Source organism: Barbus barbus, assembly GCF_936440315.1.
Source record: "Barbus barbus genome assembly, chromosome: 45".
Classification (NCBI taxonomy): Eukaryota; Metazoa; Chordata; class Actinopteri; order Cypriniformes; family Cyprinidae; genus Barbus; species Barbus barbus.
The window spans coordinates 6,214,416-6,229,042 of record NC_136723.1 but is presented as its reverse complement, the minus strand read 5'-3'; the positions used below and the strand labels follow the sequence as shown (position 1 = coordinate 6,229,042).

Sequence of the window (14,627 nt, the reverse complement as noted above, 5' to 3'; positions counted from 1 at the left end):
TTCTGAGTGGTCCTTCCCATGAAAAACTCACCGGCATCGCATTATGGTTTGTAGGAGGTTGCCAGAATGTTGCTATATGGTTGCTGAGATGTTCAGAGTGGTTTTAATGTGTTGCTATGCGGTTGCTAGGGTGCTCTGGTGGTTGCTAGATGGTTACTTACTGGCCCAAAGTAAAAAGAGACCACCTCCAAGTCTCAAGATTAGTGGTCGACACATATAAAATTTTTTTGATGGCCGATTTCTTAGAGAGCATGGTGGCCGATATAAAGCCGATATCACCATGCTATTTCATTTAAAAACGCATGCATAACAATTACTAAAATTACATTTATATTTATTTTACATAGTATTTACTGAATTTTAAAAATTAATAAATATGAAAGAATGAACTTAATAAAAAATTAAATCTGTAAAATAAATACTTTTAATTAGATGGTAATTTTTTATGCAGTCAACAAATGCAAATTTCAGAGGATCTCACAGCTGAATTCAATACTCAAAGACTTGTTTAAATTAAATGTGAATTTGCTGACACTTAATGAGGAAGTATTATAGGGTTTGCTTTTCTGTTACCAATAAGCAAATGCTATAATACGGTTTAGTATGGTACGGTGTAATAATTTATTATTCAGAACTGTTGAACCGAGACGGTAAACTAATGAAGATGGAGAACGGGAGTCGTGTGCGTTTAAGCGCTGACATTCTCAGCGTGTCAGAATAAATGTCCCGCACGCCATCAAAATAAAAGTCTTCTGAAATATTGGGTAAACAGAAATAAAAAAAAGCCAAGTATCGGCCGATATATCGGTCGACCAGCACACTAAAAAAACTTGGGTGGCTCCTTAAATGTAAGTCACTGGGATTTTTTTTTGCCCGTTTTAGCATTCGTCTGGCAAAAAAGTGTGATCACTTAGAAAGGAACAAAAACTTCACAGATGTGCTCATAACAGCTCAAATTCATACTATTTAATCAGAACATTACAGCAACCTCTGACTTCGAGCGCAATATATTTATATCAGAGATCGAGGAAAATTTTTTGGCCTAGAAAGGCTTTATGTAACAATGGTACGCGGGTCTAGCATACATATGTACACACACACACATCAGTGAGGGAAAATAGAGACCCACAGCATGCTCTGAGAATCACTGAGTTCACCGTTCATTTTTCTAATGAGAGCATTCACAGCACCATACATCATAACTTACATCTCATATCATATTAAGACCACATGGTACTGAGTCCCCACAAAATGCACATCTATAAGAGCTACACAACAAAAAAAAATAAGATCAAAATCAAGATCAAAATAAATCAACCCTCTCACCAATCCCACAAAATAGTACATAAGATATTTTAGGTAAAATTTCTAAAACCTATTTGATTATGAACACATAATAAGGCACATAATAAGAAATTAGGTAAATACACAGTAAATATGATTTTTTTTTTCACCATGATTTCTTGAATGATTATAGTGGTACAAAAACCCGATGAGGTTTCAAATTTGATTTTTTTTTTCTTCCATAAAAAAGAACAAATTAGCAAAAATAAGTAACTTTTTTTTTTCTCAAAAAATCTTGACAATCCTTAAGATATATAGACCTGAATAGTTTTGCTTTAAGACTGTAAACTTCAACAAAATTCAATTTCTTTTGAGAAGTGAAAGCGAAGTTTCGAATCGCTTCAGGTGAAATCAGTCAAAGACAAAAAAAGTCACTGTCCCTTGCCTTGCATGAACATTCTTGATTTATTTCATTAATAGGGGATATAGTGCACAGGCACAGAAGCTGCTCCCTTTAGATGCTACTCAACAGGTCTACGGTGACCTTCCTTGGAATGTTATGGCCAGATTTTCACTAAATGAGACCGCGCCTTGCTCGTACGCACAAAGGAGTGATCATATATGAGAGAGAGTCCCGATGAAACCGGTAATAATACAATAGTAATAACTAAACACATACATATAGAATCAGCTTCTGTATGTGCACACCATTGCCATGTTCCAAAACCTAGTGAGCTCTCTACTTAGACAGCATTTTAAGGCATCACAGGCATGCTCCCGGCACAAAGGCTGTTCCAGCCTTCAAAGATATCTAATATTGGCCAAAATCTAAGGCAGCATGTATCCTTTGTGGATAAGGCAATCCCATAATGCACTGGAAGCTCATTCAAGATGTTGGGCGAATCAAGGCAAATGTCGATTATGAATAAACGTATAATTTCCTGAATACAGAAAAATATTAATTTATTTGATTAAAAATGTATTATTTTGACAGCAGCGTTGATTCGTATGAGGCCAAATACCCCAAATTAACCAATTATATGAATCAACTGATTCAGGAGTTTGACATTAGCATGTAGCTAAGCTAATGTTGCAATACCTGTGTATAAACATAAAGCACATGTACATTTTCTATGTATTTTTTCCATTTACAAAGTGTGTGATATTTGTCACAGTGCACTGCAACATCTCTAGACTGTCTATAATAAATAAAGCCAAAGTTCCAAATTTGTCCTGTTGTCGAAAGTAGCGCAAAAGCACAGATTACATCAGAAATAGTGCCGTATCTAACGTAGACAGTAATGGGTTCTTTTTTTATTTTGTACTGCATTATCAATTTCGCAACATGCTAACATCTAACTGAACTAAATCAATCGAGTCCTCTAATGCCAGGCTTCAAATGCTGCTCGAAACTCGTAATGTACCAATTTTTTTAATGGAATCTATGGAGGAGATGCTAGTTTTGGTGTGAGCTATATTTGGATCTTGCTGCCAAAAAATCGACAGGATTTTGATGGTCTCCGTCAATGATTATTGACTGTTGCAAGTATTTTCATGATGTCAAGGTCTTTGTGTGACTGGCTTACAAGATTCATCAAAGTTGACAGCTTTTTCCCCAATGGTACAGACTCAGAGTTTACCATCTCCACCTCTCGAAGAAAACCTCTGGTCTGGACTCTATTGGAGGCGAGTTCCTGTGCAGATCAGTCAGTTCAGATTAGTCACTTATGGGCTTTCATGGCAATTAGGATGCTGCCTTACAAGGCAGCTGCCTATGCAGCAGCTCGCTAGGTTTCGGAAAATAGGTGGTGTCTCCATGTTATTCAGACTAGCTCTTTCCTTAAATATTTGGTTTGGTCAGATGCAGAGGCATTTACTGTGGGACTGCAAGGCAAAAGAGAGTGCCGCCCTCTTTTTTTGCTGTGACTCAATGGGCTTCACTACAGTTTCTACAGAGCCCATGGCTGCAAACTCTCACACCTGTGGCCAGAGCCGAGGAGTGAAAGAACAAAGTAAAGAGCACAGAATCGTCTGTCTGTCTGTGTGGAAAGATGGAAAACAAGAAGAACGAAAGGAAAAGACTCAACTAAGAGCAAGAAGGGGAACAGAATGGAGGAAATCATCAATTTCCCATCAAGATCACGGGCTATACCATTCACATTGAGAATTTCACTTAGGAGGCGGAGCCTACTATCAGGCTGGGCGTTGCTGATTGGAGCGTTCCAGTAAGGTTGACAGCTGGCCGTGAGTTTTCTGGAATGATCGTGCATGTTTGGAAATGTTCGCCCTGGTTCAGAGGAACCCGATCGAATGGACAATGACATTGCGCGCCATTGCACACAGATGTTCTCTGACAGCATTGCAGGTGCAGAGAGCCCATGAAAGGCCGGTCTGTCCGATATAAAATTTTCATAATACAAGAAAAAAAACGAATCACGCCATTCACTATCTATTCACAGATGCCTACCATCTGGCTATACATCTTTGCACAGTAAACAGATATGAGGATGCCAAACATTCCCCACGGTGCCTGTCTTCAATTCAAATCAATCAAAGTGCCGAGAAACAAAATGTTTGTAAGCCAAAACAGCTGCAAATTTTAAATGCTCTCATTCTTGAATCCATAGCACTCTTGTTTTAATGCTACTCTGAAGAAAAAGGACAAGCCCATTGGTCGAGGCCGTCGCTACAGATTTTTTTTTCCAGCAGCACCTTGATGACGACATCAGAGACATTCAAATTGTGACTGTGCATTCAACACATCCCACGGGAAATGGGGCGCTCCGTTGAAACAGCCAATGAGAATGAAGGTGTCGTTTTTTTGGGGGGCACAAAGGAGAAGGCCCTCACGTAAGTCTGGGGTATCAAGGCCATTGGGCTACAGGAGTGTCAGTTTCCAATGTAATCGGCAAGTGTGCGGTGAAGAAACGTCCTCAGCATTGACTTTTTTGAGAATATTCACCTCGTGTTAGTTTGCGTATCACATCAACGAAGTCCTCGCCAAACCACTAAAGAGGGAGTCCTACTTCCTCTACACGGGGGTTCCCAGAAACGTCACATTGTCATGGATATCCCATGTGTCTCCAGCCCTGGTTTCGTGAGAGTAAATCACAACTCACTCTTAGACTGTCTAAAGGTGCTGCAGTAGTCTCTTATTTGCTTTTTTCTTTCTTTTTTTTTGGGGGGGGGGGGGTCTCTAAAACTACCCCATGAATATCTATAATTTTTTTTTTTTTTTTTTTTTTGAGTTTGTCAGTCAGTCTTATTCTCTGAACGAAACAGTCAGACTGCTGAAGGTAGAAGGGCTGGTATGGGGAGGATGGGGAAAGGGTGTGTTTGTAGTGAAGGGGGTGCTAGATGGTGGATTTGGAGAAGGACACTCGGAGATGGTGGTTTTCTCCCAGGTCGTGGTTGTGGAGGTCGATAAGAGCCTGGATGGCTTCTTCCACCGAACCCAGCTGGATCAGCGCCATCTTGCGGTCCTTCCTATTAATCATATATGGATAGTGAAAATCAGACACTGGGTGATCCTGAAATTTAGGACCAGTTGGTTCAATGAGATAAGGTCCAAGATAAAGAAAATTAAAAAAAATATTTTGAACACATTTGTGTTGGTTTCAAATGGTTTTGAAAAAACATTTACAGCATTTCCAACAAAATAGTTTCAATGACTACTCTAAAATTGTCATGTGAGGCACCCATCAACTAAAAAGGTAAATTATATTTTCCTTACAAAAAAAACACAACTTAAAGGGATAGTTCATCCAAAAATGAAGAGTGAAGAATGTTGGTAGCCAAAAAGTTTGTCACTACTTTTGTGTTCAACAGAAGAAAGAAACTCGGAACAAGTGGAAGGTTAGTAAATGATGACAAAGTTCTCATTTTTGGGTGAGCTATCCCCTTAAACAATGTAAAACAGGAATGTCCTTTTCTGTTCCTAGAGGGCCACCTAGCTACACGTTTTCCTAGCAAACTTAAAATAGCAGATCATATAGACAATGTTTATAACACTCCATTTATGTTTTCACAAAACAACTCATCCTTATCGGCCATGTTGTCATGAAGAAAGGTACAAGCAGACTCTTCCCCATGTGAAAAAAATACTTATTAAAATCAGATAAATGAAGGCTGAGAACAAAAATAAATGTGAAGAGAACTCACTGGAAAAACTTGAAGGCCTTGACTGTGTATCCAGAAGTGGAAAACAGGTCTTTCAGAAAATCATCTGTAGTGGAGGGACTGGGGGAGAAAAGAAACAAAAACACAGTATTTAACAAAGGACAATAAAATAGCACCTTATCTGATGCCAACAAAATTCAAACAAATGACATGCTGTATTGAGCATGTGGCGCTCGATGTGTGGGTGTGCCAGTCACTCACGGGATATTTGAGAGGTGCAGGGTGGCGGAGGGAGGGAAGATGTTCTGGAAGTTCTTGGAGCCGGGCTTTTTGAAGCGGTGCAACGGGCTCCCACTGAAGTCTTTGGTCAGGCCCTGGTCCTCCTGACCCTCCCTGGGGAGCTGCACCGTCTGGTGCTTTGAGATGGTCACACGGATCACCTTACCATGCAGACGCTGACCGTTCAAATGGCTCATCGCTTCAAAAACAAACCCAGAGATAATGTGTTACAGATAAGCTTTAACCCTGAGACACATATTACACTTACACTGAACAAACCTTTTTCTTACATTTGAACAACAAAAACTCATGCATAAGAGTTTTTGCCCAACATTTTTCTCACACACACACACACACACACACTCTAAATATGGTTGCCACTTATCTGACTACTTAACCTCATTTCGTACACACATTATGGCTTCATTCATAAAACAAGCAGAGAGCGAAGTTCTGAGTAAATTCTTACATAAATTACTGTATAAAATGTTCTTATGTACATTTTTAAATGAATAAAACCATTTTGTACATTTCTGTGCACTGCATTGTTCGCAATTGTTTCGTAAATTTTAAATGTAAATCATTCTCAAAAACACAAAATCGACATGCAAATAATGTGCAAAATCTAAGTGTAAATTGTAAATGTAGAATTTGATACGAAAGTTTACACAAGAATGTTTTCACAAGCAATTAACAAAAATTAATTTTTTCATCCACTCCTAAAAAAATTCAGGCCGACAATCACCATGCACCTTTGCATTAAATAAATAAATCCACGTTTTTTGTTTATAGCCATGAGACATTAAAACATCGTCATCATTGTCAAGCATTGCACTCAATCAATCAGAGCATTCGCTCCTGCATTTAAATATGGTTATCACAACCAAACCTTTGCAGTGTCCTTTCATACATGAAAGATTCCTTTCATTTCTCCTTGCACCAGTTCATAATCTATTATTAAATTGCATTAGAATATTCCTATGTATCGAAATTATGAGACATCTTTATAAATATTTCATTCATGGTTCTGGCTACATCCACCAGCGATACAACCAGACTCATTTGTAGCTTTAATACAGACACAGAATATGCCGATAAATACGACTGATCAAAGGATGAAGAGAATGTATCAAGATGAAAAGGATTTCAGTGTAATACCGAGCTGGGCTTGCGTGACGTCTGCCATCTGTATTAAGGCATTCTCTTTCTTGTTGAACAGAATCTTGACTCGGTGAACATCTCCGTAAACTCCTGCCAGGATAAAAGAGAAATTTAGAATTTTTGTGCTCAAAAAACAATTTACAGCAAATAATACGCTATCTGCTGATATCAATGTTTCATTATTGAAGGCAGGGGGCGATAGTAACTCCTCACATGCTCAGAGCGGGCAAACATTTTAAAGGATATCACTCACTGTAAGATCTGTCTCTGACAGTTATTAAATTGTAGGGACAATAGCAATGGCACACACTGAGCGTGTGTATGGGAGAATTTAAACATTCATATGACGGGTCACAATCTGCAAATAATCTCCCGACTGTGTGTTTGTAAGGAAATGGTCTCATCGCTCAGCTTCTGTCCTCTACTGCCTTCATAAAAACTGCCGTCTGCACATCTAATCTGGAGGAGTAATAAATTCATCCTTACCGAATAAAATGAAGAGCCCGTGTGGTGATATGCTCTGCAAGAGATGGGACATTATCAGAGATCACTCAGTACTGAAATATAAAAAGCGCTGGAAGAAGATGAAATGAGTATGGGTAAAATGTATGAAGAACATTAATAGATGTGGTGATTGGCTGTGAAACATGTTGACACTGATCACTTCAATGTGAATGCTGGCCAGATGAAGAAAGAGTGTTGTGACATCAATTGCTGAGACTGCATTAAGATGCATGACAATAGGTTTGGATTAGCTCATATAATAAGATAAAAGACTGGAGCGAATCATTTGAAGGTCAGTGAGTGTTTACGCTCCTATCATAGTCTCTGTGCAAAACTATAAGCAAAGTAATGGCTCAGATTAGTCCAATAGAGCTATACATACACATACATTTTAAAAAACAAAAAAGCATTTTATGCAAACGCGCATTCCAGAAAAAACAAATAAGTGTATATTTATACCATTATTTATTTTATATAAATGATAAAGAGATATTCCACAAAAATGTAAAGCAGCACAAATGTTTTCAACATTAATAATATTAATAAATGTTTTTTAAGCAGCAAATGAGCAAACGCTATTAGAATGATTTCTGACACTGAAAACTGATGCTGAAGATTCAGCTTTGATCACAGGAATAAATGGCATTTCATTCACATAGAAAACAGTTATTTTAAATTGTAATCAAATTTCCCAATTTTTATTTTTGATTAAATAAATGCAGTCTTGACGAGCAGAAGAGAGCAGAGAGAAATTATACTATACTATATCATATTATATTACATATTCATTTCTGGGTGACAGTATCTAGGATCTGTAGTCTAATTATCAGTATCAGCCATAACAAAAACAATATTGGTGTCAACATGTAATAATAATCATCACCATAATCATAAACATAAACATAATAATAATAATTATTATTATTTAGGCAAGTTATAATACTATTAATTAGGAATTAGGGTTATTACTACAATGAACTAAAACCTTAAAAACATTCTAGTAACTAGAAATAAAATAAACCAAACAGAAAGGAAAAATATATATATATTTCAGTATTTAATACACCTTATTGTCTTTTAGATTAACTTGATGTACTAACATAACTAAAAATTTAAAATTAATAAAAACTACATAGACAAAAATAACAGAAATGACAAAAACAACTAAATTACTAAAACGTTAAAATGAAAAATAGAATACAGACAGACAAAGAGACAGAGAGATAGATAGAAATTGAAATTATGCACACCCAAATTTGTAAAAACATCTTAAAGGTTAACAGAGTGACCCCAAACAACTCGTGCAGAGCTGAATTAGGACAATATCCACTATTAATTAATATTCAAAAGAGAGCTGTGACATTCCAGCAGCACCTGAAATCCAGTGATCTGAGCTGTTACCAGGCTGAAGCCCTGCAGTGGCAGGAGCAGAACCTGCAGAGGAGCGCACTTTTACAGCTGCTACTCACACTGCACCCAAACCAGCACAGCACAATCAGGTCCAACCAAGTCACACAGTTACAAAAACAACACTACATTGCCTATCGGAAAGATGCCACTAAAATACAAAAGAAGATGGAGCTGTATTTACACCTGAAGAGAGACTACAAACCAGCTGTATAAAAGATCAAAAATTGCAGAAATATGAAGTCACATTTTAGGGGAAAATTCCAAAATGATCATAACAGCAGCAAGATATGTAAAGATATGTATTAGCCAGCCACAAACTAAGACTATCAGCCAGTGGACAAAACTGAAGCAAGATCATTTCTTACATGTTGTACAAAGGTGTTTTTTTTTTTTTTTTGCTTTTTTTTATTATTATTGCTTTTTTTTTTTTTTTTTTAACAATGTCTTAAATATTTTTTTTGTTTGTAAAAAACAAAACAAAAAGGATACATGTACATATTTACTTAATTATTTTACAGATCTATTCTTGTTCTATGTATTATATAATCGTTTGTTCCTTATTCATGTAATGGACAATGCTTTGGCAATACTGTACAAGTCATGCCAATAAAACTCATTTGAATTGAATTGAATTGATAGACAGACAGAGAGAGAGATAGAGAGACAGACAGAGAGATAGACAGGCAAACAGACAGACAGACAGACAGACAGACAGAGAGAGAGATAGAGAGACAGACAGAGAGAAAGACAGACTGATTCAGAATTTTGACAAACCACTATGGTCTTAAATGGTTCTTGAAGGGCATTTAAAGTATAATTGTAAACTCTTTCCTACAACTTTAATAAATGTTTTGCCATATAAGTGACAGATTTGTGGTGAAAGGGCTCACGGAGAAGGGTTAGTCACTTGTTGACATCAGTTATGTTGTGGGATGGTGGTGTTGAGGGTGGGGGTGGGGGGGACTCACTTCGGGGTTGAGGTTGGAGACGAGGAGCACAGAGTGGATGGCGGTGGGGGCCATGCCGTGGATGGTCATCCGTCCTGTCATTGCTGATGAGGGGATGGTGAGATGTCCCAGAGCACCAGGCATCGCCTGCATAGACAGACCTGAGCGGAGCGGAGCCCGGCGGGAGGAGGGCAGATGGGGAGGAGAGACGGGAGAGGAGGGGTAACGTGAGAGAGAGGAAGGGAACCTTCAAGAACAATCGTCCGTTTTCACAACCTGTTGCCGCTTTTTCAAATAAACAACATAAGGTCTTCTTGTAATAGCTTATTAAATCAATATGTTCAGGCATGCTGGGTAAATTTAGTCCAAATTGAGTATTGAATTAGATGGTCGGGGTAGTAAGAGGTTTAAATAAAGCCAGCAGAGGTCAGGGTCAGGAGTTTAAAAACAGAGCCAAGCTTGAGAGTGAAACAGCATTCACAGCATGCTTAATATATGAAGGACAAATTATTTGAATCGAGGGGAAAATATTCAGTGGTAAATAATGTAGGATGGGACTTTTGTACGTTGAGATCTGATATTAAAATACTGCTATATTTGTTATGATATTATTAAGGGTACTTTTATTTGACTGAGGCCTTGATTAAGCCATAATTTTTGTGACAGAAGTGGAGAAAATTATTTCATTTGAAACAACTTGAGGGTGAATACATGTTTCCTTTTCAATATGTTAAATAATACACTGCTGTTTGAATGTTTGGGGTCTGTATGATTTACAAATAATAATTTTATTCAGAAAGGATGGATTAAATTAAAAGATTTCAATAAAAAAATTCTGTTCTTTTGAGAAATGTCGGTTTCCACAGAAATATTAAACAGCACAACTGTTTTCAACATAATAATAATAACAATAATAATCAGAAATGTTTCTTGAGCAGCAAATCAGCATATTAGAATGATTTCTGAAGGATTATGTGACACTGAAGACTGGAGTAATGATGCTGAAAATTCAGCTTTGCATCACAGAAATAAAGTACAATTTACAATACACTCACCGGCCACTTTTATTAGGTACACCTGTTCAATTGCTTGGTAACACAAATTGCTAATCAGCCAATCACACGGCAGCAACTCAATGCATTTAGGCATCTAGATGTGGTGAAGACGACTTGCTGAAGTTCAAACCGAGCATCAGAATGAGGAAGAAAGGGGATTTAAGTGACTTTGAACGTGGGATGGTTGTTGGTGCCAGACGGGCTGGTCCGAGTATTTCAAAAACTGCTGATCTACTGGGATTTTCACGCACAACCATCTCTAGGGTTTACAGAGAATGGTCCGAAAAAGAGAAAATATCCAGTGAGCGGCAGTTGTGTGACGAAAATGCCTTGTTGATGTCAGAGGTCAGAGGAGAATGGATCACCAGAGACAGATCCCCATTGAGGACCCCGCCACTTAGACAGCCATCGGAAAAGACCACTGGAACCAGCTGAGCCCATTCAACCTGACTTGCTGCAGTTTGGAACTGAACTGCTGGTTTGTTTGGCCAGAGGAGAATTGGCCCCCCGACTGAGCCTGGTTTCTCCCAGGGTTTTTTTCTCTATTCTGTCACCGATGGAGTTTTGGTTCCTTGCCGCTGTCGCCTCTGGCTTGCTTAGTTGGGGACGCTTCATTTCCAGCGATATCGCCGACCTTATTGCAAAGACACTATTCAAACTTATTGACACTTTATTTTCCTTTTTTGATATTGTGCAGTGCTTTGACACAATTTGCATTGTAAAAAGCGCTATATAAATAAAGGTGACTTGACTTGACTTGACTTGACTTGAGAATGGGCAGACTGGTTAGAGATGATAGAAAGGCAACAGTAACTCAAATAACCACTCGTTACAACCAAGGTATGCAGAATACCATCTCTGAACGCACAACACGTCGAACCCTGAAGCAGATGGACTACAGCAGCAGAAGACCACACCGGGTGCCGCTCCTGTCAGCTAAGAACAGGAAACAGAGGCTACAATTGGACAATAGAAGATTGGAAAAACGTTGCCTGGTCTGATGACTCTCGATTTCTGCTGCAACATTCAGATGGTAGGGTCAGAATTTGGCGTAAAGAACATGAAAGCATGGATCCATCCTGCCTTGTCTCAACGGTTCAGGCTGGTGGTGGTGGTGTAATGGTGTGGGGGATATTTTCTTGGCACACTTTGGGCCCCTTAGTATCAATTGAGCATCGTTTAAACGCCACAGCCTACCTGAGTATTGTTGCTGACCATGTCCATCCCTTTATGACTACAGTGTACCCATCTTCTGAGGCTACTTCCAGCAGGATAATGCACCATGTCACAAAGCTCAAATCATCTCAGACTGGTTTCTTAAACATGACATGAGTTCACTTTACTCAAATGGCCTCCACAGTCACCAGATCTCAATCCAATAGAGCACCATTGGGATGTGGTGGAACAGGAGATTCACATCATGGATGTGCAGCCGACAAATCATTAGCAACTGCGTGATGCTATCATGTCAATATGGACCAAAATCTCTGAGGAATGTTTCCAACACCTTGTTGAATCTATGCCACGAAGAATTAAGGCAGTTCTGAAGGCAAAAGGGGGTCCAACCCGGTACTAGCAAGGTGTACCTAATAAAGTGACCAGTGAGTGCATTATTACAATAGAAAAGTTATTTTAAATTGTAATAATATTTCATAATTTTGAAATAATTTTACTGTATCTTTGATCAAACAGATGCCACCTTGGTGAGGAAAAGGGATTTCTTTCAAAAACATTTAAAAATCTTACAGACCCCAAACATTTTAACAGCAGTGTATATATTATTTAACTCATATTAAAATTTTTAATTATAAAAATTTTAAATAAATATTATGTGAATAATATTAAATGTTGTCTTTAAGAAAACATTAATTAAGACTTAAGTAAAGCTGCACAGTGACTTGTAATTAAATGTAATTAAAGAGCAATGTAATACACTTAAATTGGATGTATTGATGGCATAAATCAAAACAGAGAGCAAACCAATCAATAGCTAATTCCGTATGCAAAGCTTTCTAACTGTTTTCAAATGTGACGTCAATACTTCTGTTTGTGTTAGTCCCTCTTCACTTTGCTCATTTTGCTGGTGTCAATCTGCAGATGCGTCTTGCAAGTGGCTCAGGTGATGACACTGTAATACGTCCAATTATTCAGTCTGAAGACTGTCGTGAGCCGCACGACGCTGCCTCCATTACTGAGATGTGATGTGAGAGTGTGACTGTGTCTGAAAGCTTACCAGCCTGAGGGAAACCGATAGCAGGGGCGAAACCAGCCGCCCCGGGGTATGGAGAGGAAATTATCCCAGGAGCCCCTGCACACATACACACACACACAGGGTCAGCAATGGCAAACAACTGATTTTTAAAATGAGAGCACAAGCACATAACAGGACAGTGATAGCAGTGTGTGCGCATCTACACCGACACAATGAGTTTTTTCAGGGAAAATCTAATATTCATGATTGATGACACCTATTCTTGTGGCAAAAGATTTTAATTTCTAAGTTAAAATTCCTTTTGATATTTCTTTGGGGGCGTAAAATTATACTTACTATCAAGATGATACAACTGTTCTGATAACATAATGAAGATAAAAGCCTCATTACAAAGATAAAAAATAAACCTTATTATTCAATAGTTTTACAGAATCTTTTATTATTATTTAATGGGGAAAAAAAAAAAATACAAATATAACCAGTTTTGTTAAAATATTGAGGAATATATTTGATGAATGACTGACAGCGAGATCACTTGGTGTGACCAACAGAGTCATATAGGGGAAACATACAGGAAATGATACCATTAAGTTGATCAAGCCTTCATTAAGATTAAAAATAATAATAATAATAATATATTATATATTTATATTAATAATCAGGATAAATAAATACATAAATCTTCAAGCATAATAACTAAAGATAAATACACAATATGTAAAATACACACACACACACACACACACACATATATATAGTGCCTATAAAAATTCATACCCCTTCATTTTTTTCACATTTTGTAATGTTGCTGCCTTATGTTAAACTGCTTTAAATTACTTTTTTTCCACAATAATCTACACTCTATACACCATAATGGCAAAGCAAAGAACAGGTTTTTAACATCTTTGCAAATTTATTAAAAATAAAAAACTTAAATGATTCCATTGCATAAGTAATCATACCCTTATCTGGGACAGTTGCAATTTAGCTCAGGAGCATTCATATTGCTTGTAGATGTTACTGCACTTCGAGTGAAGTTATCCTGTGGCAAATTCAATTGAATGGGTATGATTTGGAAAGGCACACGCGTCTTAATAAAAGGTCTAACAGCTGAAAATGCATATCAGAGCAAAAACCAAGCCCTGAGGTCAAACAAACTGCCTGCATAGCTCAGAGACAGGACTGCATCAAACCACACATCTGGGGAAGAGTTCAGAAAAAAATTATGCTGCATTGAAGTTTCACAGAAGCACGTATTCTCGGTTATCCTTAATAGAAGATGTTTGGAACAACCACGACTCATCCTAGAGCTGGCCTCCTGGCCAAACTGAGCAATTGATGGAGAAGGGCTTTGGTTAGAGTGGTGACCAAGAACATGATGGTCACTCTAGTTGAGCTCCATGATCATATGTGGAGATAGGAGAAACCTACAGAAGGACAAACATCATTGCAACACTCCACCAATCTGGGCTTTATGCTGGTGTGGCCAGATGCAATCCTCTCCTCAGTGAAGACACATGGAAACACACTTGGAATTTGCAGAAAAACACCTAAAGGACCCTCAGACTGTGAGAAACAAGATTCTCTGGTCTGATAAACCTGAATTCCAAGCATCATGTTTGAAGGAAAGCAGGCACTGCTCATCACCTGCAGAGT

At 38.0% G+C, this 14,627-nt stretch overlaps 1 protein-coding gene across 8 annotated transcripts in view; it reads right to left on the bottom strand.

Annotated features, from left to right (window-relative positions):
• Nucleotides 1-2,605: 2,605 nt before the first annotated feature.
• The window catches only part of LOC306863854 (polypyrimidine tract-binding protein 3-like), a 62,222-nt gene continuing 50,200 nt past the window's right edge, over nucleotides 2,606-14,627 (bottom strand). For all 8 annotated transcript variants that reach the window (XM_079407406.1, XM_079407408.1, XM_079407411.1 and 5 more), the window contains 7 exons: nucleotides 12,993-13,067; nucleotides 9,726-9,865; nucleotides 7,330-7,363; nucleotides 6,841-6,933; nucleotides 5,665-5,881; nucleotides 5,446-5,523; nucleotides 2,606-4,770 (listed from right to left, as the gene is read on the bottom strand). In XM_079407406.1, coding sequence (XP_079263532.1) covers nucleotides 4,638-4,770; nucleotides 5,446-5,523; nucleotides 5,665-5,881; nucleotides 6,841-6,933; nucleotides 7,330-7,363; nucleotides 9,726-9,865; nucleotides 12,993-13,067 — 770 coding nt within the window. In that variant the 3' untranslated portion in view covers nucleotides 2,606-4,637. The remainder of the gene's footprint in view (nucleotides 4,771-5,445; nucleotides 5,524-5,664; nucleotides 5,882-6,840; nucleotides 6,934-7,329; nucleotides 7,364-9,725; nucleotides 9,866-12,992; nucleotides 13,068-14,627) is intronic.